The sequence below is a fragment of the Scyliorhinus torazame genome, chromosome 18, assembly GCF_047496885.1.
Source record: "Scyliorhinus torazame isolate Kashiwa2021f chromosome 18, sScyTor2.1, whole genome shotgun sequence".
NCBI lineage: Eukaryota > Metazoa > Chordata > Chondrichthyes > Carcharhiniformes > Scyliorhinidae > Scyliorhinus > Scyliorhinus torazame.
In genome coordinates, this window is record NC_092724.1 from 39,370,444 (window position 1) to 39,395,742 (window position 25,299).

The 25,299-nt window shown below is 54.6% G+C and overlaps 1 protein-coding gene across 1 annotated transcript in view; it reads right to left on the bottom strand.

Moving 5' to 3' along the window:
- LOC140395143 (dedicator of cytokinesis protein 7-like) overlaps positions 1-25,299 on the bottom strand; it is a 353,436-nt gene that overhangs the window by 185,284 nt on the left and 142,853 nt on the right. The window contains exons 16-18 of the mRNA XM_072482618.1: positions 14,583-14,724; positions 8,740-8,835; positions 5,434-5,520 (exon numbers count right to left, since the gene is read on the bottom strand). Of these exons, the coding sequence (XP_072338719.1) occupies positions 5,434-5,520; positions 8,740-8,835; positions 14,583-14,724 (325 nt within the window). The remainder of the gene's footprint in view (positions 1-5,433; positions 5,521-8,739; positions 8,836-14,582; positions 14,725-25,299) is intronic.

Consider the following 25,299-nt stretch of genomic DNA (forward strand, 5'->3'; position numbering starts at 1 on the left):
GTGTACACTGCCTGGGTGACGGGGCGCAGACGTGCAGAATCATCATGCGGTGGTCGCAGACCACCTGTACGTTCATCGAATAGGTCCCCTTCCTATTAGTGAACACGGCCCTGTTATCTGCAGGTGGCCGCACGGCGACGTGCATCCCATCGATCGCGCCCTGAACCATGGGGTACCCGGCAACGGCAGAGAAGCCCACGGCCCGGGCATCTTGGCTGGCCCGGTCCACGGGGGAAGCGGATGTAGCGGTGCGCCATGGCATATAGGGCATCTGTCACTGCCCGGATGCACCGGTGCACCGATGTCTGCGATATGCCGGACAGGTCCCCACTCGGTGCCTGGAATGACCCCGTTGCATAAAAGTTCAGGGCCACCGTAACCTTGACGCACACGTGTCCCCCGCCAGTGCCACGCGGTGACAGGTGTGCCAGCAGGTGGCAGATGTGTGCCACGGTTTCCCGGCTCATCCGGAGTCTCCTCCTGCATTCCCGGTCCGTGAGGTCCTGGTATGACTGCCGGGGCCGGTACACACGGGGCGCCCTCCTCCCCCTCCTCGTCCTGTCGGTCAGGTGTCCCTCCAGCCTGGGCGGCTGCCACCTGCCCCTCTGCGGCAGCCTGCGCCGCCTCTCTGGCACGCTCCTCCTCCTCCTCCTCCTCCTCCTCCTCCTCCTCATCCAGGGCAACATAGACATGAGCGGCTGCCACCACGGCGGCCAACATCGCTGGATGATCTGAAAACATGACGGCCTGGTGGGGGGGGAGGGGGAACGACGACATGTCATCATTGCCCATATCCCCTCCTCCCCCCAGCCAGGTGGCATGGACCGCATGGGTCCAACTGTTGGAGGCTGGCACCTGGCCAGGTGGACCAACTCACTTGCCCTCCCATCCCCCTCCTCGGCACGGACCCCCCCCAACCTCCACCCCAGCACGGACGCCCCCCCAACCCCCAACCTCCACCCCAGCACGGACCCCCCCCCCCCCCAACCTCCACCCCAGCACGGACCCCCCCCCAACCCCCAACCTCCACCCCGGCACGGCACGGACCCCCCCCCAACCTCCACCCCAGCACGGACCCCCCCCCAACCTCCACCCCAGCACGGACCCCCCCCAACCTCCACCCCGGCACGGACCCCTCCCAACCTCCACCCCAGCACGGACCCCCCCCCCCAACCTCCACCCCGGCACGGCATGGACCCCCCCCAACCTCCACCCCGGCACGGCACGGACCCCCCCCCCCCCAACCTCCACCCCAGCACAGACCCCCCCCCCAACCTCCACCCCAGCACGGATCCCCCCCAACCCCCAACCTCCACCCCGGCACGGCACGGACCCCCCCCCCCCAACCTCCACCCCAGCACGGACCCCCCCCAACCTCCACCCCGGCACGGCACGGACCCCCCCCCCAACCTCCACCCCGGCACGGCACGGACCCCCCCCAACCTCCACCCCGACACGGCACGGACCCCCCCCCCAACCTCCACCCCAGCACGGACCCCCCCCAACCTCCACCCCAGCACGGACCCCCCCCCAACCTCCACCCCGGCACGGACCCCCCTCCCGGCACTCCCCCGGAGCCCAGCCTACTCTAACCACCCCACCCCGCCGCCGCACACACACACACACAACCCGAGACACACCTCTCCTCACGCAATCAGACTGCGGCCACGCCATTGCCTGCCCAGAGCCAACCCCCCAGGCCGTCACTCACCTCCACGCTGGGTCGGCGTGAGCCTGGAGCACCGGGTCACGCCGATGAAAAGGAGGTTTGATTCACGTCGACGTGAACGGTCATCACGTCGACGGGACTTCGGCCCATCCGGAAGGGAGGATATCGGCAGGCCGAAAATCGGCTGCCTTGCGCAGACCCGTGACATTCTCCGCGACAGCGGCGCCATTAACGCCCCGCCGACTTTTCTCCCTTCGGAGACTTCGGCAACTGGCGGGGGCGGGATTCACGGCGGCCAACAGCCATTCTCCGACCCTCTGGGGGGTCGGAGAATGACGCCCCAGATCCCTCAAAGCTCCAGCTAACTCCATGGGCGAGATTCTCCGACCCCCCAGCCGGGTCGGAGAATCGCCGGGATCTGGCCCCGGGGGGTGCCCCCACGGTGGCCTGGCCCGCGATCGGGGCCCACCGATCCGCGGGCGGGCCTGTGCCGTGGGGGCACTCTTTCCCTTCCGCCTTCACCATGGTCACGATGGCGGAGGCGGAAGAGACTCCCTCCACTGCGCATGCGTGGGAAGCTGACAGCTGCCGCACAGCGCTCCTGCGCATGCGCCGCCCGGAGATGTCATTTCCGCGCCAGCTGGCGGGGCACCAAAGGCCTTTTCCGCCAGCTGGCGGGGCGGAAATTCGTCCACCGCCGACCTAGCCCCTCAAGGTTGGGGCTCGGCCCCCAAAGATGCGGAGCATTCCGCACCTTTGGGGCGGCGCGATGCCCGTCTGATTTGCGCCGTTTTGGGTGCCAGTTGGCGGACATCGCGCCGTTTCCGGAGAATTTCGCCCCATATTCTGAAGATACTTGCGGAACCAAATGTTGATTGTGTAAATGCCACTGGGTTCTGTGTCATTTTTGGGATGGTCTTGCTGGTTACCGGTCGGACCTGGTAGCCGATGAGTCTGCTGGTGTATTCCGGAACGGTTGATATAATCCCTTCCCTTGTGTACGTGCACATCTCTTCAGATTATAAAACTGATCTCACTCACACCATCTCCAAAATGTACAAAAAATTGACAGAAAATCAGCTTAGAGTTTGAAGAAATTGAGATGTATTTATTTCTATCCACTTGCAATGATAAATGAAATCCTTTTGTCATAAATTTTATTTCGTAGTCTGTACTGAGCTGATTTGCAGACAAAGATTGAGATCTGGGGCGAGATTCTCCGACCCCCGGCCGGTCGGAGAATCGCCGGGGGCTGGCGTGAATCCCGCCTCCGCCGGTTGCCGAATTCTCCGGCACCGGAAATTCGGCGGGGGCGGGAATCGAGCCGCGCCGGTTGGCGGGCCCCCTCCCGCAATTCTCCGGCCCAGATGGGCCAAAGTCCCGCTGCTAGAATGCCTGTCCCGCCGGCGTGGATTAAACCACCTCTCTTACCCGGCGGGACAAGGCGGCGCGGGCGGGCTCCGGGGTCCTGGGGGGGGGGGGGGCGATTTGGCTGCGGGGGGGTGCCCCCACGGTGGCCTGGCCCGCGATCAGGGCCCACCGAACCGTGGGCGGGCCTGTGCCGTGGGGGCGCTCTTTTACTTCCGCCTTCGCCACGGTCTCCACCATGGTGGAGGCGGAAGAGACTCCCTCCACAGCGCATGCACGGGGATGCCGTGAGCGGCCGCTAACGCTCCTGCGCATGCGCCGCCCGGCAATGTAATTTCTGCGCCAGCTGGCGGGGCACCAGAGGCCTTTTCCGCCAGCTGGCGGGGCGGAAATCAGTCCGGCGCAGGCCTAGTCCCTCAAGGTTAGGGCTCTGTCCCCCAAGATGCGGAGGATTCCGCACCTTTGGGGCGGCGCGATGCCGGACTGATTTGCGCCGTTTTTGGCGCCGGTCGGCGGACATCGCGCCGATACCGGAGAATTCCGCCCCCTGTCATTGTATGGAATTCATGCACTGGTTCCAACACAAGAGGGGCAGTGGAATAGGTGTGTAAGAGAGAGTTACTATACAGTTTGTGTGTCTGGGTGTGAGAGAGAGTTATGGCACAAGGTCAGCCAGCGTGGGTCGCAAAGGTCGGCCGGTTGGCAAAAGTGGGTCCCGGGAAAAAAAGTTTGAAAAAACACTGCTCTAGGCTGACTGTTTGGTGCAGTATCGAGGGAGTGCTGCACTGTCAGTGACAATGCCTTTTTAATGCGACGTTAAACTTTTCCAGTGGCTCAGGCGGTTGTTAAAGACCTCATGGGTGAACAAAAGCAGGAAATTCTCAGAGCCTGGATAATACTCCTCACTCAGCCAGCATCAACAAAAGCAGATGATCTGCTCATTAATCTTCTTGTCTTTGTCATTTGCCGATGTCTGCTGCATTTACACATCAAAGTAATGTGTTCTGAGTGAATTGCTTTCTACCATTCAAATGGTAAAGTTGGACATGAGCACAGGATCTACCTCATTGAAATTCACACAGATAGGAATAGCAGTATAGTAACTTTAGAATCTGCATCTTCAAGTATATACATTTTTCAAACAAAATCACCAAAATAAAGGCAAATTGAAGATGTAAAGCGTAAATTGTTCAAAACTTCTCTACAGTTCTGGAAAGAATTTAGCTCATAAATACTGCAGTCTCAAATCATTGAATAGACAGGGCTTGCTGACATCAGTAAGTGAGCTCGAAGTACCATGCGACCATTGTGTGCTCAGAATATGATGACATCACCCCGGTGAGCTCAGAATATGATGACATCACCCAGTGAGCTCAGAATATGATGATCACTCTTCCTGCAAAATGTTATGGTTGCGTGACGATAAAGCAATCTGAAACGTACTGTACAGGCCTTGAATCGCAGAATCCCTACAGTGCAGAAGGAGGCCATTTGGCCCATCGAGTTTGCACTGACCCTCTAAAAGAACATTCAACGTAGGACAACTCCCCAGCCAACCCCACCCTATCCCAGTAACCTATCCTGCATGTCCCTGGACACTAAGGGGCAATTTAGCCATTCCATCTAACCTGCACATCTTGGGATTGTGGGAGGAACCTGGAACGCCCAGAGGAAACCCACACAGACACGGGGAGGAAAGTGCAAACTCCGCACAGGACAGTTGCCCGAGGCTGAAATTGAACCCGGGTCCCTGGCACTGTGAGGTAGCAGTGCTAACCACTGTGCCACCGTATTGCTCTGAGATAAATAACGGCCGGGATTCTCCGCCGGCGTGATTCCCCGTTATGCCGGCGCCCGGGGGTTTCCCGACCGAGTGGGGCTGCCCCACAATGGGAAACCCCGTCGTCCGGCTGGCGTAATGGAGAATCCCGCCGGTCAGTCGGGGCAGAAATGTGGCAGGGCGGGACGGAGAATCCCGCCCAACATGTGTGCACAGGGGAACAAATAAAGCGAACTGGTCACAAATAAATGGACTGTGTACAACAATTACATTTTAAAAGGACATCACTCAATGAGCTCAGAATTTAATTACATTATTCAACAAGCTCAGAACATGATGAGACCACGAGAGCTCAGAATATGTAGACACTGCTCGTTTGGCTAGGAATACGATGACATTGCTCAACAAGCCAGAACAGGATGTGATCACTTAGGGAGCTCGCAATGTGAAGGGCGCGGTCATCTGTTCAGCTCCCCACAGCTCACTTGCAAAATTGAACTGAGGCCCAGGCCTCACTGCCATGGGAACAGGAGGTCGGCCAGCATGTTCCACCATTCTGTCATCCCAGAGTTACAATCTGTGAGTTTCTGATAGCTATGAAGCTGAAATCATTCACCTGTGTGTGCACCGTAGAAACTGGGCGCAGCTCCAGTTTGAAAATTGCTTTCCGATTATCCAACCACTTCAGCCCAGGCACTGAGGTCTGAAATAAAGTATAGGGCAGTTATTAAGACAGTTATTTCCAGATTCCCATCTGCAAATGCTGAACGTGACCCCTGCCCAAGACACCCTACTGCCAGGCACAGAGCAACTCTGCACAGAATGGCACAGCATGGCATGACACTGTCACAGGGTCACCTTCCATCCCAGGTGATGAGTCAAAATGGTCGCCAAGCTCAGAGTTTTCACAATAAGTGTGCAAGAAAATTCATCCGAGATGACGTAGCTCTAAACAAAAGGAACAAAATGAATAAAACAAATATGCCATAGAACCATTACAGCAAGTAAGGAGGACATTCTGCCCATCAATCCATGCTATATAAAAAGCTTTTCTTTTGCCAGTCACAACTATGAATTGCGTTCATGTGTGCTGAATGGTGGCTGATACGAAACGTAAAGTAAAATATTCAGGCAGTCACTCTCCCTCTTGACCTTTCAGCTCATGGCAGCATCCTCACGGTCTGCTCCAAAATAACAATTCCTGCATAGAGCTGGAGTGAGGAAATTAATATCTAAATGAATATCTAAAATATAAGTCAATAAATTAAACTGTGTGCTAAACATACTTCAGGGCAGCTGATATTAATTGGGAGCGACTTGCTGAGCCAGTTTGTGGGTTCACGGCCCCTGGCACCAGAAGCCCTATTACTGGATTGTCAGTAAAAATACAGGTGTGTAGATTAGCCTTGGATAAATTCTATTGGATGGAGGCTGCAGAGAAACCAACAATAGATCCTGGCTCACCACCAAAACACAGAAAGTGGCACGGTCAGAGGGGCCGCAACACCTAAACCAGTGTGTTAATGTTTGCCTTTGTTTTGTAACTTTCCCCGTTTTGCACAACGAGCAAAGGTCATTGAGTCTGACCAAATCTTTAGTTTGTGAATTCCTTGCATTCCCAGTGACACTGCGAGGAATTCCACTGGGAAGAGAGGGGACGCAAGATGCCAGAGCGGAGGCGAGTGATGACTTGTGGCAGGAGTGAAGCGGGGAAATTTCCCTGATGGGGATTGAAGTGATGGCAGCCCGTGGCAATCGGCAAAATTCAATTTGGATGGGACAACACTGGTCAGGCAGAGATAATGGTTGATTCTTGGGTGAGTCACTGGCTATCAGATTGGACTGGGGGAGTGGGACGATGTTCCATGAGCCATATCGATTGATTCTGGGTATCGTTGATGCCAAATGGTCATTGGATTGGAGCAAGACATCAGGAGAAATGCTTGGTGCCCGAGAGAGTAATAATGGTGCTGGACGGAGACAACTAATTACAGGGCAAGTTTCAAAGCTTAAGGAAAGGTCACAGGGCTATGGTATTCATGTTTTTTTTCAATTAGAAGAAATAAACACACTGTCCGGGCACTGTAATGGTGGTGACCGTTTCGGAACTTAAAATATACATATTAAAGACCTGGGTGGGGGAGGGGAGGATAGGAATAGCGGGGGGGGGGGGGGGGGGGGGGGGGTGTTGGGAAATGGGTCAGCTACTGAGAGAGTGAGCAGAGGCTACTTTTAATGTAGAAAATAAGCAATAAGCAGTTCAGTGACCTAAGGAGTGGGTGGGAGGCCTGGGAATCAGGCAAATGGGCAGCCACTGCTTTGTAGCCGCAGGAAGCAAGTCAAGGTTTTAGAAGCAGTGCCAGTGAGGGATGCCCAAGAGGCCCCAGTGACAGGCTCTCTGAGGAAAGTTTCAAGGCGTTAAATGGTTTAATTGAGAGCGGCTGCAGTCCTACACTTCTTTCTCCCTAATGGGTGACTCCCTAACTGCTCCCATCCTTAGTCTTCTAACCCCTTCCTCTGCCTCCTCACTTAGCCCACATATTTCCTTGCACTGAACGAGGTGATTATCAGGGTTGGGAGGTACAAAGTCAGAAAAAGATGTTGGTCTATGGCCTGAGGTCCCAAGCTCAGGGCCCGAGCAGGAGGACACAGGGGCCAAGCAGGTAGCCAGAGTGTGGAGCCAGGTAGCCCACCCAGCCTTAGGCCCAACTAACCAACCATTGTTTGGGCAGTGAAAAGTCAAGAGACGAACAACGGAAGGAAGGTTGGGGAACGTTTTCTGAGCCAAACATAGATTTGAGAGTGGGCATGGGATTTTATGTTTAAATAATGTCTTAAATTCCAGGATGTTAAGCAGTTGCAGTAGAGTGGGGTCTGAATCCCAGGTACCAGCAACAATACAGACCTGGGATGTTATGCCAAACAGAACCTAACAAGCCTGCGCAAGCTACCAGAGTCCTGAAATATCGCAGGAGCAAGAAATTACGAGAAAAATAACATTTCGGGCAGAGGTCCAAATGGTGGTTTCGGTGTGGCGTGCAAACCATCTGAAAAATGACATGAGCAAAAGAGCTTACAAAAGAGAAAAGGCTGTAGAAACTAAATGAAATAATACACATTTACATTGCCACACATATAGTTAGATGAAATGCAGTGACCTGGAAAATCACTTCTTTTACTTTTTGCCAGGCTCCCAAGCTTGAAGTGAATAATAATAATCGCTTAGTGTCACAAGTAGGCTTCAGTGAAGTTACTGTGAAAAGCCCCTAGTCGCCACATTCCAGTGCCTGTTCGGGGAGGCCGGTACAGGAATTGAACCGTGCTGCTGGCCTTGTTCTGCATTACAAGCCAGCTATTTAGCCCACTGACCTAAACCAGGCCCCGTGAAGTTGGGAGAGATAGATTAGAGCCACCTTTTGTTTGGAGGACTAAAAGGTTTGATGGCTAGTACGCATAATTTACTTCAGCAGGTGTCAGAAATAGGTGTGACAACATGAAATGTTCACAATCACAAATCTTTGAATATGACATATAGATATAGTGGTAGATACAGTACAGATACTGGACATCTTAGCCAGCTTCCCAAAATCTGGAAGGACCCGAAGACCAGCTACAATTGAAGCTGGAGCCCTGGGTCGCCTTTTATTCTTTATTTTTCAAACTAAGGACATGAGGTTCAAATGCTGCTAGGCAAACACTAGTTGAGATCAGCACCCAGGGCGTAAGGGTCCAGAATGGTCTCAGTTGTGAGGGAATCTCTATGGACTTTCCAAATGAATAAGCTTTCTTACTGGGGTTTTTAAAAAATGTATGAAGTAGTAGATTTGCGTAGGCAGCAGCCAAAGTGCGGCAAACACAGGCATGCACTGGGTGACAAGTTGTTACATTAGCATCAATAGATGTTTAGTTGCTGTGTACTTACGGAGGTTACTGAATAAAGGAAGGGAAGTTTATCCAAACAAATAGGGAGCTCAAAGGTTCCACAGCGTAGATATCCATTGTCCAAGATTGACAACCACTGTTGTGAAATAAAAAGACAGACAATTAACATTATTTAATGATCTAGTAACATAACAGGCAGGATTTAACTAAATGGGAACAAAGTCCCATAGCGAGCTCATTGAGGTGCGTGTTTCCCAGCATACAGAGAGAAACACAATGCTATTAAACGTCACTCTGCCCAAATGGTGCCCCATCTCTGGTGCCCCCAACCGGACCCCAACCACCCTCCAGCCCCAACTCACTATGAGGGGTTCCTGCCCCCCCCCCCAAACACCACGCAGGGCACCCTGGCCTGAACACCACCGTGAGAAAATGCCAACCTGGCACCATGGTAGTGCCCCTGCCTGCTGGCAGTGCAACTTGGGCACCTTGGCAGTGCCAGGTTGGAACCCAGGTGGCACTGCAAGGGTGTCAGGCTGGCAGTGCCAGAGTGCTCAGGTGGCACCAGCAGTGCCAGGGTACCACCTTGCCCAAAGGGCATGCACCTGGGGGCCTCCAATCCCCTGGGAGACCCCCACGAGTACTTTCCATCTGGTCCCCGTTTGTGAAGACCAGTGCTGAAAGGTGCTTGCCTGAGGTCTTTGAGGCAAAGGGAATAGATCCCAATGCCTCGAGTGCCCTGGGAAACTGCATATTACAGTTTGAGTGAGGAAATCTTTCCTCATTTGAGTCCTAAATGACCATCCTCTTATCCTGTGATAATGACCACTGGTTCTAGTCTGCAGCCAGGGGAAACAGCCTCTCACCACTTATCCTGTCAAACCACCTGTACATTTCAGTGAGATCACCTCTCTTTCTTCTCAACTCCGCGCAATAAAGGCCGTCCGCTCCTCAGGGCAACCCTCTCATCCCAGGAACATTCTTTGCTTTCTCATCCAAAGGTTGGCATTGGCACGGAATTCTAAATGTTGGACGTGGCAGGGATTTGGGAAAGCAATCTCTTGGCAATTAAAAGATACAAATTTTTAAAATGTGACGCCAAAAACGCAGGGAAAGTTAACTAAGCTCCATCAGGATCTACAAACACCCTGGTTTGATGCAATTTATTTCATTGTTGTTGCCCCTCCAGATGAATTCCTAACACTAATTATTTTCTGGTTGTCACCAGCCGCTGTCGGCATACAGCATCGATCCAGACGATGAGTGGTGTGCCACCCTGACGATCAACCGGTCCCAAATACGATTCCGCCTGGACACTGGCGCCTCCGCCAATCTCATTGCGCGCTCTGACTTCCAAAGCCTGCGTGTCAAACCAGCCATCCTGCCATCAGCCTGCCAGCTATTGGATTACAATGGCAATGCCATTGATGCCAGCGGCTCGTGCCAACTGGAAGTGACGCACAGGTCACGCAAAGCCATCCTTCCTTTTGAAATTGTGGGCTCCTCGAAAGCCTCCCTGCTTGGCGCGCAGGCATGCAAGCTGTTGAACCTAGTTCAGAGAGTTCATTCTCTCTCTCCTGCTGATGCGTCTGCCTTTCAGGACACCAACTTCAGGGCGCAACTGACTTCAGGGCACAGCTCGACGCCATTATCAACCAGTACCACAACGTCTTCGAGGGCATGGGCACGCTCCCGTACACCTACAAGTTTTAATAAAACCAGAATTCGTCGCCCACCTCAGAGACTTAATTTGTGAACTTTGTGGACGTATAGACTTTCTGAATTGTTCTGTTCTTCCGTTTGATCGTTTACATGGTTTGTATATAGTGTTCATCTCGTTATTCTTGGTGCATACTGTTTTTCTGCACCAGGACATCCTCCCCGTGTGTGCGTGGGTTTCCTCCGGGTGCTCCGGTTTCCTCCCACAGTCCAAAGATGTGCAGGTTAGGTGGATTGGCCGTGATAAATTGCCCCTTAGTGTCCAAAATTGCCCTTAGTGTTGGGTGGGGTTACTGGGTTATGGGGATAGGGTGGGGGTGTTGACCTTGGGTAGGGTGCTCTTTCCAAGAGCCGGTGCAGACCCGATGGGCCGAATGGCCTCCTTCTGCACTGTAAATTCTATGATAGTCCTGTAAATATGTCTTTCGCACACACGTAGTTCGGGACATTCTCATCATACACTATTTATTGCCACACATGTACATTCTTTTATAAAAGGGGGGATGTCATAATATACACCAGTATATCATGGTGCAGACACACACACTGATGGACACACAGTGGGACCAATCAACACACACAACACCGCAGCCAATCACCAGTGAGAGCACACGCACTATAAAGACAGGGGGCATCAGAGTTCCCGCTCATTCGAGCTGCAGCTTCCTAGTAGGACAGAGCTCACAGCCTGCAGCACAGACATTCACCATGTGCTGAGTGCATCGACGGGTTAGGACAAGGCAAAGGTCTTTAGTTAAAGCTAGTATCGTGTTAACCGACAGTGAGAGTATGTTAAACTGTTAATGACTCAATAAAATAGTGTTGCACTATTTCAAGTGTTGGTGACCTGTATGTGTTCCACGGATCCAGAGCGCCCAACGCAACACTAATGTTCTGTTTTCAATTTTCAGAAGAAAGATTCTAATCGCAAGCGGCACTTTGTAAATTAAAGCTGTAAATTACTGAGGAGACCGAAGAGGGTGGAGCCCAATTAAAAGTCAGGCCAGCATGAAATAGACTGAGGGGGAAGATGATGGGTATTCATAACTGAGAAGATGTGTTGTTTTGCAAATCATTTTAAATTTGGAAGCAATTGGCCCTGCTTCCCAGTGTTAATCCGGACAGGAAGGAGCCACTATCCTGATATATCTAATGCCGATAGCTCCATTTATTGCCTGCATTTATTTTCAGTCTCCCTTTCATCTATAGAGGAAAGGATTGTCCGTATTTAATAATAAATCTTGTTGTGTTCTCTTTACTTTGCACACTGCTTACACCATTACTAGCTCTAGAATATAAATGAGAGCCACAGAAAGATGAAATCACATTTGAAATAAAGTGTGGAATGAGAAATCCCAGAATCCAGCAGCCACGCTTCCCCCTCTAACAGTGTAACAGTTTGGTTTTAAACTACTGCTGCCTTGAAACACTGGAACGGCCGAGCCACCTGCACTCTTCCAGAGTGGCCCCGCACCGGGCGCAGAGGGGCTCCTGCACCGGGCAGAGAGTGGCCCCTGTACTGGCTGCACAGCGGCCCTGCACTGGCTGTGGAATGGCCCCCACACTGAATGCAGAATGGCCCCCACAGCAGGCACAGGGTGGCTCCCCCACTGGGCATGGACTAGGAAACTAGTACCCCAGCGGGTAGGGGCCAATACCCCGACAGAGAGCAGCCAATATTCTGACGGGGATGAGCCAATACCCCAGTGGCGAGGGGCCAATACCCCAGTGGCGAGGGGCCAATATCTCAGCAGGGAGGGGCCAATATCTCAGCAGGGAGAGGCCAATACCTCAGCAGGGAGGGGCTAATATCTCAGCAGGGAGGGGCCAGTACCTCAGCAGGAAGGGGCCAGTACCTCAGCAGGGAGGGGCCAGTACCTCAGCAGGGAGGGACCAATACCCCAGCAGGGAGGGACCAATATCTCAGCAGGGAGGGGCCAGTACCTCGCCAGGGAGGAGCCAATACCTCAGCAGGGAGGGGCCAGGACCACAGCAGGGAGGGGCCAGTACCTCAGCAGAGAGGGACCAATACCCCAGCAGGGAGGGACCAATACCTCAGCAGGGAGGGGCCAATACCTCAGCAAGGAGGGGCCAGTACCTCAGCAGGGAGGAGCCAGTACCTCAGCAGGGAGGGGCCAGTACCTCAGCAGGGAGGGGCCAATACCTCAGCAGGGTGGGGCCAGTACCTCAGCAGGGAGGGGCCAGTACCTCATCAGGGAGGGACCAATATCTCAGCAGGGAGGGGCCAATACCTCGGCAGGGAGGGGCCAGTACCTCAGCAGGGAGGGGCCAGTACCTCAGCAGGGAGGGGCCAATACCTCAGCAGGGAGGGGCCAGTACCTCAGCAGGGAGGGGCCAGTACCCCAGCAGGGAGGGACCAGTACCTCAGCAGGGAGGGGCCAGTACCTCTGCAGGGAGGGGTCAGTACCCCAGCAGGGAGGGACCAATACCTCAGCAGGGAGGGACCAATGCCATGGCAGGGAGGGGCCAGTACCTCAGCAGGGAGGGGCCAGTACCTCAGCAGGGAGGGGCCAGTACCTCAGCAGGGAGGGGCCAGTACCCCAGCAGGGAGGGACCAGTACCTCAGCAGGGAGGGGCCAGTACCTCTGCAGGGAGGGGTCAGTACCCCAGCAGGGAGGGACCAATACCTCAGCAGGGAGGGGCCAATACCTCGGCGCAGGGAGGGGCCAATACCTCGGCAGGGAGGGGCTAGTACCTCAGCAGGGAGGGGCCAGTACCTCAGCAGGGAGGGGCCAGTACCCCAGCAGGGAGGGGCCAGTACCCCAGCAGGGAGGGGCCAATACCTCAGCAGGGAGGGACCAGTACCTCGGCAGGGAGGGGCCAGTACCTCTGCAAGGAGGGGTCAGTACCTCAGCAGGGAGGGACCAATACCCCAGCAGGGAGGGGCCAGTACCTCACCAGGGAGGGGCCAGTACCCAAGCGGGGTGAGTCTGGTAAAGCAGATGTTTGACCTTTTTCAGTTGAATTGAATGGAATGAATATCTGGCAGTTTTCCCTAACAATGTGCAGTGTCCCCACTAGATTCTCATTTCTGTGATCCACTCAGATCATGCTTAACGTCTATAGGCTAAAGATGGACGTCTACCCTGGTGAGTTAAAGAAAGGCAAAAAATCTTTGATTCTTGCCAGTTAGACCAGGTCTGACTAGGTTGGATTTATTGACTAAATTCATGGGTATATTTGACAAGGACCTTAAAGTCCGTATAGCCCTGTGCTTGCTCCCCGATGATGTTGGAGCCAGTCACACGATTCTCACAATATCGATCTCTAATTGCGTATTCTCTCTCTATAGCACAGCTTTGATTACAACACATGGCATGTGGCATTCCAACAGTGAGCACTGAGCTCACTACAGAATCTAATCAGTTTGCCATCACCCCAAACTCTCCCTGTCTTCAACCTGCTTCATGTGCATCCTTTCACTGGGCCGGTGGGGGGGGCAAAAAAAGAACCATTTCGACGGGAAAATCCCGATTCTCATGAAATGTTCTGTCGCCCTGACAATTTCCTCAAAATCCTTTGAGTGTCCTGCTTTTCGGGCTTTTCCATTAAGGGGCAGTCGTTAAGATCGGCCAATGGGAGGCAGGCGGGGGGGGGGGCAAAATAGGAACAGAACTGACATGTAAACTGAGAAAATACAGCAGGACTGGCAGGGACTCCCTGGGAATGATTGACAGTTGATCCCAGAGAGACAGCCCCGCCAAGTCGGGCTTGCTCTTCAACAGTTCTCACGCGTCTGTCTGGGCTTCTCTCCCGGATGCTCTCAGGCACCGTGAGCTCGCTGGCAACGGAGGGCGTGCAGCAGGTGGTGCAGCTCCAGGGGAAAGCGCCCAATGAGGGAGTTGGGGAGAAACAATTCAGTACTACACTGGAGTGAGGCCTAGTCCCACAGCTCTCATTTCTCCTTCGAGTGAAGCTCAGTATTACTGGGAACGGCTTAATTTGTGACTATTCAAAATCCGGTCACCCAAGGTCGTTCGCAGCACTCATGCTGCCACCACTAAAGGGGCTCATGTCGGGCACAGAGCCTGGGGCCTACCCAGGTTATGTGGCTTCAGTACCTCATTGGTTGATACCTTACCCACAGGAAGAAACATATTTGCGACAATTAATCGAGGGCACATTGACGGCGCAGCGACTTACAGTGTAGCCCAGTGGAACTTCAGGGCAGTCCTGGCTCTGCTTGGACTGACAGTTAATGTGGTAAAAGGTGAAAAGCAGATGGTTGTCTTTGGTGAGGTCTGATGGCAGCTTAATCTTCACTTCCTCGGAGAATAAAGGAGACCTGCCAAAACAGTAAAAAAAAAATCAGAGAAGAAACCGATGTCATCAAATCAGTGAGTGACAGAATTTTAAAAAGAAATAAACCCGAAAAGGAGAAATGTGCAGAGCGATTGGGAGCGGGAAGGGGAGTAACACATATTAGACTGTTTGCATAGAGCTGACGCAGATATGATGGGCTGAATGGTCTTGATTCGACAGCTTTACTGTAGCACAGACAAGCCCACTGTCAAACAATTATAGTGGTGGAATATTGATGCTGTGATGGCTCAGTGAGGTCAGACCATCAACAGAGACAGTTAATTCCTTGTTTAATACAGGCCAAATCCAATAAATGGGGAGAGGAATTACTTGATAACTGTGCTGGAAATGGCAGTCCCACCCGCATTCACATTGCTCCAGAGGTCAAGAACGTTTAGGCCTGATCTCAGCATTGGGAAGAAACTCTTCAGGGTTCTTGCTCCTGAACTGAAACCAATAATCCAATCTGCAAAAGCTGTGTTTCGAGGTTGGCTGAGGACAGTTTATGTCATGATTCATTACTAAATAAATGAAGTGAATCAAAATGAAGAGACACACACAGAGCAGAGACACAGAGAGCATAAACACACAGAGCAGAGACACAGAGAGCATAAACACACAGAGCAGAGACACAGAGAGTGTAAACACACAGTGCAGAGACACAGAGCAGAAACACACAGTGCAGAGACAAAAAGAGTGTAAACACACAGTGCAGGGACACAGAGAGTGTAAACACACAGTGCAGAGACACAGAGAGTGTAAACACACAGTGCAGAGATACAGAGAGTATAAACACACAGAGCAGAGACACAGAGAGTGTAAACACACAGAGCAGAGACACAGAGAGTGTAAACACACAGTGCAGAGACACAGAGAGCGTAAACACACAGTGCAGAGACACAGAGAGTGTAAACACACAGTGTGGAGACACAGAGAGTGTAAACACACAGTGCAGAGACACAGAGAGTGTAAACACAGAGTGCAGAGACACAGAGAGCATAAACACACAGAGCAGAGACACAGAGAGTGTAAACACACAGTGCAGAGACACAGAGAGTGTAAACACACAGTGCAGAGACACAGAGAGTGTAAACACACAGAGCAGAGACCCAGAGAGCATAAACACACAGAGCAGAGACACAGAGAGCGTAAACACACAGTGCAGGGACACAGAGTGTAAACACACAGGACAGAGACACAGAGAGCATAAACACACAGTGCAGAGACACAGAGAGTGTAAACACACAGTGCAGCGACACAGAGAGTGTAAACACACAGTGCAGGGACACAGAGTGTAAACACACAGGACAGAGACACAGAGAGCATAAACACACAGTGCAGAGACACAGAGAGCGTAAACACACAGAGGAGAGACACAGAGAGTGTAAACACACAGTGCAGAGACACAGAGAGTGTAAACACACAGTGCAGAGACACAGAGAGCATAAACACACAGTGCAGAGACACAGAGAGTGTAAACACACAGTGCAGCGACACAGAGAGTGTAAACACACAGTGCAGGGACACAGAGTGTAAACACACAGGACAGAGACACAGAGAGCATAATCACACAGTGCAGAGACACAGAGAGTGTAAACACACAGTGCAGCGACACAGAGAGTGTAAACACACAGTGCAGGGACACAGAGTGTAAACACACAGGACAGAGACACAGAGAGCATAAACACACAGTGCAGAGACACAGAGAGTGTAAACACACAGTGCAGCGACACAGAGAGTGTAAACACACAGTGCAGAGACACAGAGAGCATAAACACACAGTGCAGAGACACAGAGAGTGTAAACACAGTGCAGAGACACAGAGAGCAAAAACACACAGTGCAGAGACACAGAGAGCGTAAACACACAGAGGAGAGACACAGAGAGTGTAAACACACAGTGCAGAGACACAGAGAGCATAAACACACAGTGCAGAGACACAGAGAGTGTAAACACACAGTGCAGAGACACAGAGAGCATAAACACACAGAGCAGAGACACAGAGAGCGTAAACACACAGAGGAGAGACACAGAGAGTGTAAACACACAGTGCAGAGACACAGAGAGTGTAAACACACAGTGCAGAGACACAGAGAGCATAAACACACAGTGCAGAGACACAGAGAGTGTAAACAGACAGTGCAGAGACACAGAGAGCATAAACACACAGAGAAGAGACACAGAGAGTGTAAACACACAGTGCAGAGACACAGAGAGTGTAAACACACAGTGCAGAGACACAGAGAGTGTAAACACAGAGTGCAGAGACACAGAGAGCATAAACACACAGTGCAGAGACACAGAGAGCATAAACACACAGTGCAGAGACACAGAGAGTGTAAACACACAGTGCAGACACACAGAGAGTGTAAACACACAGTGCAGAGACACAGAGTGTGTAAACACACAGTGCAGAGACACAGAGTGTGTAAACACACAGTGCAGAGATACAGAGAGTGTAAACACACAGTGCAGACACACAGAGAGTGTAAACACACAGTGCAGAGACACAGAGAGTGTAAACACACAGAGCAGAGACACAGAGAGTGTAAACACACAGTGCAGAGACACAGAGAGCATAAACACACAGTGCAGAGACACAGAGAGTGTAAACACACAGAGCAGAGACACAGAGAGCATAAACACACAGAGCAGAGACACAGAGAGTGTAAACACACAGTGCAGAGACACAGAGAGTGTAAACACACAGTGCAGAGACACAGAGAGCGAAAACACACAGTGCAGAGACACAGAGAGCGAAAACACACAGTGCAGAGACACAGAGAGCATAAACACACAGTGCAGAGACACAGAGAGCATAAACACACAGTGCAGAGACACAGAGAGCGTAAACACACCGTGCAGAGGCACAGAGAGCATAAACACACAGAGCAGAGACACAGAGAGTGTAAACACACAGTGCAGAGACACAGAGAGTGTAAACACACAGTGCAGAGACACAGAGAGCGAAAACACACAGTGCAGAGACACAGAGAGCATAAACACACAGAGCAGAGACACAGAGAGCATAAACACACAGAGCAGAGACACAGAGAGCGAAAACACACAGTGCAGAGACACAGAGAGCATAAACACACAGAGCAGAGACACAGAGAGCATAAACACACAGAGCAGAGACACAGAGAGCATAAACACACAGAGCAGAGACACAGAGAGCATAAACACACAGTGCAGAGACACAGATAAACACACAGTGCAGAGACACAGAGAGTGTAAACACACAGAGCAGAGACACAGAGAGCATAAACACACAGAGCAGAGACACAGAGAGCATAAACACAGAGTGCAGAGACACAGAGAGTGTAAACACACAGTGCAGCGACACAGAGAGAGTAAACACACAGTGCAGAGACACAGAGAGCATAAACACACAGTGCAGAGACACAGAGTGTAAACACACAGTGCAGAGACACAGAGAGAGTAAACACACAGTGCAGAGACACAGAGAGCATAAACACACAGTGCAGAGACACAGAGAGCATAAACACACAGTGCAGAGACACAGAGAGCATAAACACACAGTGCAGAGACACAGAGAGCATAAACACACAGTGCAGAGACACAGAGAGCATAAACACACAGTGCAGAGACACAGAGAGCATAAACACACAGTGCAGCGACACAGAGAGCATAAACACACAGAGCAGAGACACAGAGAGTGTAAACACACAGTGCAGAGACACAGAGAGAGTAAACACACAGTGCAGAGACACAGAGAGCATAAACACACAGTGCAGAGACACAGAGAGCATAAACACACAGTGCAGAGACACAGAGAGCATAAACACACAGTGCAGAGACACAGGGCGTGATTCTCCACTCCCACGCCGAAGTGGCCGCGCCGTCGTGAACGCCGTCGTGATCCACGACGGCGCGGAACGGCCCCGATCCCGACCGTTTCAGGGCCCGATAAAGGGCTATGATCGGGGCCGCGAGAACCTCGGGGGGGGGCGTTCCGCGAAGGCCGCGTCGTCACCGTGCAACGCCCGAATGATGCACCGCTGCGTCGTAAATTGCGCGAACCGCGCACAGAGGACCCGGAGGAGAACTAAGGAGATGGCTGAGCCCCGAAGAGCCGCACCGAGGTTCCGGGATAGGGACCTGGATACCCTTATGGATGAGGTGGAGCGGAGAAGGGCCACCCTCTGCCCAAGACGTGGGCATCGCCAGCCATCCAGCGCGGTGTGGCGCGGCTGGCGGGAGGTGGGCACTGCAGTCAGTGCTGTGGGGCAGACCCCCCGGACGGGGGAGCAGTGCCGCAAGAAGCTGCACGACCTCACCTGGGCTGCCAGGGTAAGCGCCATGAGGGTGCCCCCAGGCTTCCCCACCCCCGGTACGGGCGGGGGAACTGGGGTTGGGAGGGGGGGTGTTGGGAGTGTTGGGGGGGACTGGGGCATCAGGGGCGATGTTGGGGGGGTCAGGGGGTTTGGGGGGGTTTACGGTGCCCAACTATCTACTCGACCCACATGAGCCCCGGGACCCCCCTGGAGCGAACCCATGGCGTCCTGTCTCCTGAACCAGCAACAATGTTGTCAATATCTGCATGCCCTGATGATACCCGCCTAATGGTGCTGCTTTATCCGACCTCCCACCCCAGGACAAGACAGCGCATAACCAGCGAGAGCGCATGAGAACCGGAGGGGGTTCTCCGGTCCTGCACCCCCTAACCATTCACGAGCAGAGGGCCCTGGACCTCGCTGGGGGATCCGCCACCCGGGAGATCGCGCCATGCCAGGTCGGAGGCGCAGAAGCAAGTGAGAGAACCCTGCATGTCCTCTCCACCCCCAACCTGTCATCGCCCCCCTCACACTCTGGCCACTGCACCCCAGATCCCATCCCCCCTCACACTCTGGCCACTGCACCCCAGATCCCATCCCCCCTCACACTCTGGCCACTGCACCCCAGATCCCATCCCCCCCTCACACTGTGCACCCACCACCACCATACACCCGGGCCACCGTGTCTAACGAACCCCGAATCTTTTATGTTCCCCAGGGCCATCGGCCGAACCTTCAGGGACGTCTCGCCCAGGAAGCAGCGCAACGCCACCCACCGCAACGGCACCCAGGGACGCACGGCAGAGGTTGGCAGTTGTTCGGACAGGAGGGCAGACTTCACAGTCTGGGACACAGGACCGGGACGCTGAGACCTCCGGGACAGACATTAGTCAGGGGCACAGGGTGGACAGTCATGCCGAAGCCCACATCACGGCCACACACCCGCTGGATCGAACTGGAGGTCAAGACGACATGGCCCGCATGGAGCTTGCTCCAGGCCATGAGGGGGACCAGTCCACACCAGACTTCCTGACAGATGATGACCTCGAGCTTGCGGCACTGCTGTCTCCCACACCGTTCACCATCGCAGAGACACTCACCTCAGTTGGGCAGATAAGTGACGAGGCTCCCGGGTCACAGTCTGGTGCGCACCCCACAGCCGAGCCGGTACAGCAGGTGGAGTTTGGAGCAGCCGAGGGGCTGGACGGTCGGAGGGCAGCCCAGGCCCTGCAACCAGCTGCCACCCAGACGGTTCCCGGGTTCCTGGATGTAATTGACCCGCCCGGACAACCGATGCGCATGGGCACCCAGGGACTGAGTAACTGGATGAGGGCCATCTTCCAGGACCTGCACACGCAGCTGGAGGAGTCTATCCGCGTCCAGAAGCAGGGAGTGGTGCCGCTCATCGAAGCCACCCAGGCCGACACCGCACGGGTGGCGTCCGCGGTGGAGGCAATGGGTGAAGGGGTTTTGGCCATGGGTCAGGTTCTGCAAGGCGTTGGGCTTCACGTGCACGCATCATCCATGGCCCAGGAGCGGGCTGCCCTCTCACAGGTAGCCATGCGCCAGAGCCAACACGACATTGCCGCCGCTCTCCGGGCCCTGGCTGAGTCTCACCATGCCATGGCCCGGTCCCAGCAAGCGATGGCTCAGTCCCAGCAGTCGGTCGCGGAGAGCATAGACCGCCTGGTGCACGTGATGGATGGCGTCGCGCACTCACAGGTCGAGATCGTACAGACCTTGGCAGGAATGTGGCACTCCCTGGGCCCCGTCTCGGCGAACATTCGGACCGTGGTCGATACCGCTGCAGGCCTCCAGGACTGGCAGCGCCAGGTGTCGGGGGTGCGACGGGGCATGTCTCCGAGCGCATCTCCGTCCCACAGTGAGGCCCGGGGGCCACCGGGCTCAACGAGGGAGGAGGAGGTTCTGGGGCCCGTCCCGGTAGCTCCACCAAGGGACCTCCCGGTACACTCGGCCTCCCCCCGTTCCGTCCCTGGCGCATCTGGTGGGGAGCGGGCAGGTCAGGGTGGCACGCCCGCAGAGCAGCCTGGCCCATCGAAGCCGGGCCACCCCAGGAAACGCGTGCCAACGGGGAGCCATGTCGAAGGGCGTGATTCACAGCAGTCCGTCTCCACTCCTGCTGTACCATCTGGGAACACACCTAGACGTAGTGGTAGGGCCCGTAAGGCAAAGTTGTTAGGCACGTAAGAAGTTGGCACGGGTGCAGGGCACAGTTTAGTTGTAGGGAGTAGGGCACCTATGTTCACCACACGAATAAACGCACTGTTAAATTTGACTTGTAAGACTGTGTGCTATGTCCGGTGCCAGGGGGCTCGGGAGGGTACCCGATTGGCGTAGTGGTATACGAGCCGTTCAAGGTCTGTTCCGGATGTGGTGACCCTTCCCCCCCCCCCCCCCCCCCCCCCCCCCCATAATCGGACATCGTTGTCCTCTGTACACCGACGCCAGCCACCCCACGCGCATGTGGTGAAATATCCGTCACGAAGGTTGTGACCACCGGAGTGCATGGTTCAGCTATAGCCATGAGTCAGACCTCGGCTGGCGAATCTGAGCACACAGCTCATCGCAGAGCGGGCTGTCATCATTCAACATGGCACTGATCACACCCGCTTACACAATCATCAATGTTGTGCAATCCCGTCGTGCCGCAGTGGTAAGGTGATGTGGAATTGTTGCCGTGAACGCGGTGCGGGGGGGGGGGGGGGAGGTGGTGGGTGCTGTGTGGTGCCCGTGTACTTGAGTGACGGTGCAAGTGGCAGTGTTCAGCGAATCCCACCCCCCACAGTGCGTGAACCGTGCGGCCACCAACGCGTCGCGTGCCCGCTGTCCCCGGTGGTGCCGTCGCGCAGCCTCCTGGGTGTAACGAGCAGCCAGGCAGTGTCTGCGTCCTGCGCCCCTCCCCCCACCCTGATGCGCCCCATCATCCTCATCCTCCGCATCCTCCTCTTCCCCATCCCCCTCATTTGCGTTGGCTCCGGTGCCGTCGGGTCCTTCCTCCGGCTCCTCCACCAGGTCATCTCCCCTCTGCATGGCAATGTTGTGCAGCGCACATCAGACCACAACTATGCGACCGACCCTGTCGAGTTGGTACTGCAGGGCCCCTCCTGATCGGTCCAGGCATCTGAAGCGCATCTTCAGCAGCCCGAAGTACCGCTCCACCACACCCCTGGTTGCTGCATGTGCCTCGTTGTATAGGCTCTCCGCGTTGGTGTGAGGCCTCCGTTGGTCTAGGAATCGTCTCATACCCTCTTCCCCCGCTGGGGGCTGGGATCTGTACAGCTCTTCATAGAAGGCCTTAAATACCTCGTTTATTTTCGTCGCACTCCGAACCGTGGCTCCCCTTCCATCTTTAACTCCCCCTATTTCCCTCGCTGCCATCCTTTTACGGAGCTGGTGTGTCAGCATCCGACTAGCCTTTTCCCCATACTCGTAGGTCGCCCCCTGCGCTTTCCTCCACTGTGTCTCCGTCTTCCCTGTGGTCAGCAGGTCAAACTCCGTCTGGAGCCGTCGTCTTTCCCCAAGTAATCTTTCCTCCGTATCTCCTGTCCACTCTCAAAATCTACCCCACTAACCTCTCCCTTTCCATGCCCTCTGTCTTCTCCCTATGAGCCCTAATGGAGATTAGCTCTCCCCTGATCACCGCCTTCAACGCCTCCCATACCACCCCCACCTGCACCTCCCCGTTGTCGTTGGCCTCCAAGTACCTTTCGATACACCCCCTCACCTTCCCACACACCACCTCGTCCGCCAGCAGTCCCACATCCAGCCGCCACAGCGGGCGTTGGTCCCTCTCCTCTCCCAGCTCCAGTTCCACCCAGTGCGGGGCATGGTCCGAAACGGCTATGGCCGAATACTCCGTCCCCTCCACCCTCGGGATGAGCGCCCTGCCCAGAACAAAAAAATCTATCCGGGAGTAGGCTTTGTGTACATGGGAAAAGAAAGAAAATTCCCTGGCCTGCGGCCTTGCAAACCACCATGGGTCCACTCCCCCCATCTGATCCATAAACCCCCTAAGTACCTTGGCCGCCGCCGGCCTCTTTCCAGTCCTTGATTTGGAGCGGTCCAGTGCTGGATCCAACACTGTATTGAAGTCCCCTCCCATTATCAGGCCTCCTTTCTCCAGGTCTGGAATGCGCCCCAACATGTGCTTCATGAATCCAGCATCATCCCAGTTCGGGGCGTATACGTTTACCAACACCACCCACGTCCCTTGCAACCTACCGCTCACCATTACATATCGCCCTCCATTGTCCACCTCAATAGTCTTGGCCTCAAATGACACCCGCTTTCCCACTAATGTTGCCACCCCTCTATTCTTCGCGTCCAGTCCCGAGTGGAATACCTGTCCTACCCATCCCTTTCTTAACCTGACCTGGTCCGCCACCTCCAGGTGAGTCTCTTGGAGCATGACCACGTCTGCCTTCAGTCCCTTTAAGTGCGCGAACACTCGAGCCCTCTTCACCGGCCCATTCAGCCCCCTCAAGTTCCACGTTATCAGCCGGATTGGAGGGGCTCACACCGCCCCCCCCCCCCCCCCCCCCCGCCCCCCGCCGACTAGCCATTTCCTTTTCTGGGCCAGTCGCGTGTCCACGCCTCTCTCACCCTCCAGTCCCCCCCCCCCCCCCCCCCCGTCTCGACCACCTCCTCTGTGTCCCATTACTTTTCGGCCAGTGCAGCAGCAACCCTTCCCCCCCCTTCCCCCCCTCCCCTCCCCCCGCTAGACCCCTGTCTAGCTTTTTTGCTCCCCCCATGTCACTCCCGTAAGTCAGCTGAAACCTGCTGACCCCGGCTTCCCCCGTCGTCCCATTGACCTCCCCGTGTGGGAGTCCCCCAATCCATATGAGTTCCTTCGTTCCCCTTCCCGCCTTTCTTCCCTCCTGCGGGAGAAACCCCGCGCTTTCCACAGCCCACTCCGCCCCCTCTGGCGCAGTTCCTGCCGCGGCCTTGTCTCTCTCCCCCAGCCCATGTAACATTTCCTGCGCGTGACTGACCCCCTATATACAACAACCATCACACATCAAACCTCAAACATCCCCCCCACCCTCACAAACCCTCAGTTAGAGTCCAACTTTTCAGTTAGTATAAAGGTCCACGCCTCTTCAGGCGTTTCGAAGTAATAGTGTTGGCCTTTGTATGTGACCCACAGTCGTGCTGGCTGCAGCATTCCGAATTTCACTCCTTTCCGGTGCAACGCTGCTTTGGCCCGGTTGAAACCCGCTCTCCGCTTTGCAACCTCTGTGCTCCAGTCCGGGTATATTCGGATCTCTGCATTGTCCCACTTACTGCTCCGCTCCTTCTTGGCCCATTTCAGGACCAACTCTCTGTCTGTGATCCGGTGAAACCTCACCACCATCGCCCTTGGCGGCTCATTTGCCTGGGGCTTCCTCGCCAGCACCCGGTGTGCCCCGTCCAACTCCAGCAACCTCGAAGGGGCCTCCGCGCCCATCATCGCCCCAAGCATCGTGCTCGCGTATGCCCCAGCATCAGCCCCCTCCACTCCTTCAGGGAGACCCAGGATCCGCAGATTCTTTCCCTTCGACCTGTTCTCCAGGTCTTCGAGTCTTCCCTCCCAACTCTTGTGTAGCGCCTCGTGCTGCTCCACTCTCACCGCCAGGCCCAAGAGCTCGTCCTCGTTCTGGCTGACTCTTTTCTCTACCTCCTGGATCTTAACCTCGTGGGCCTTCTGGGTCATCCCGAGTCCTTCAATTGCCGAAAGCATAGGCGCCAGTATCTCCTTGTGCATCTCCTCGCGCTGCTCTTCGAAGCAGCGCTTGATGAGCTCCTGCAGCTCCCCTTTGTCCCTGGCCGCCGCCATTTTGTTTTTTTTACCCTGCTTCTCCCGTTGCTCCAGTGCCACTTTTCTGGCCGTTGCACTTCGGGTCTGTTTCATAGGCGTTGGAGGGGATCTTCTCTTCCCTTCCCCACGGGCTTTTGTCGAAAAAAGTTCCGTTGGGGCTCCTCTAACGAGCCCGAAAGTCCGTGGTAGCGGGAGCTGCCGACTCGTGCGGCTTAGCTCCGCATCGCCGCACCCGGAAGTCGGAAGAGCGAATTGTTCGTGGTTCACCCAGGAGAGGGGGATGGGCGAGCTCCCACTAAAAAGGGCAGAGAGGAGCTTCAGGTATTTGGGGGTCCAGGTGGCCTGGAGCTGGGGGGGCCCTACATAGGCTTAATGTCACAAAGCTGGTGGAGCAAATGGAGGAGGAGTTCAAGAGGTGGGACGCGTTGTCGCTGTTCTTGGC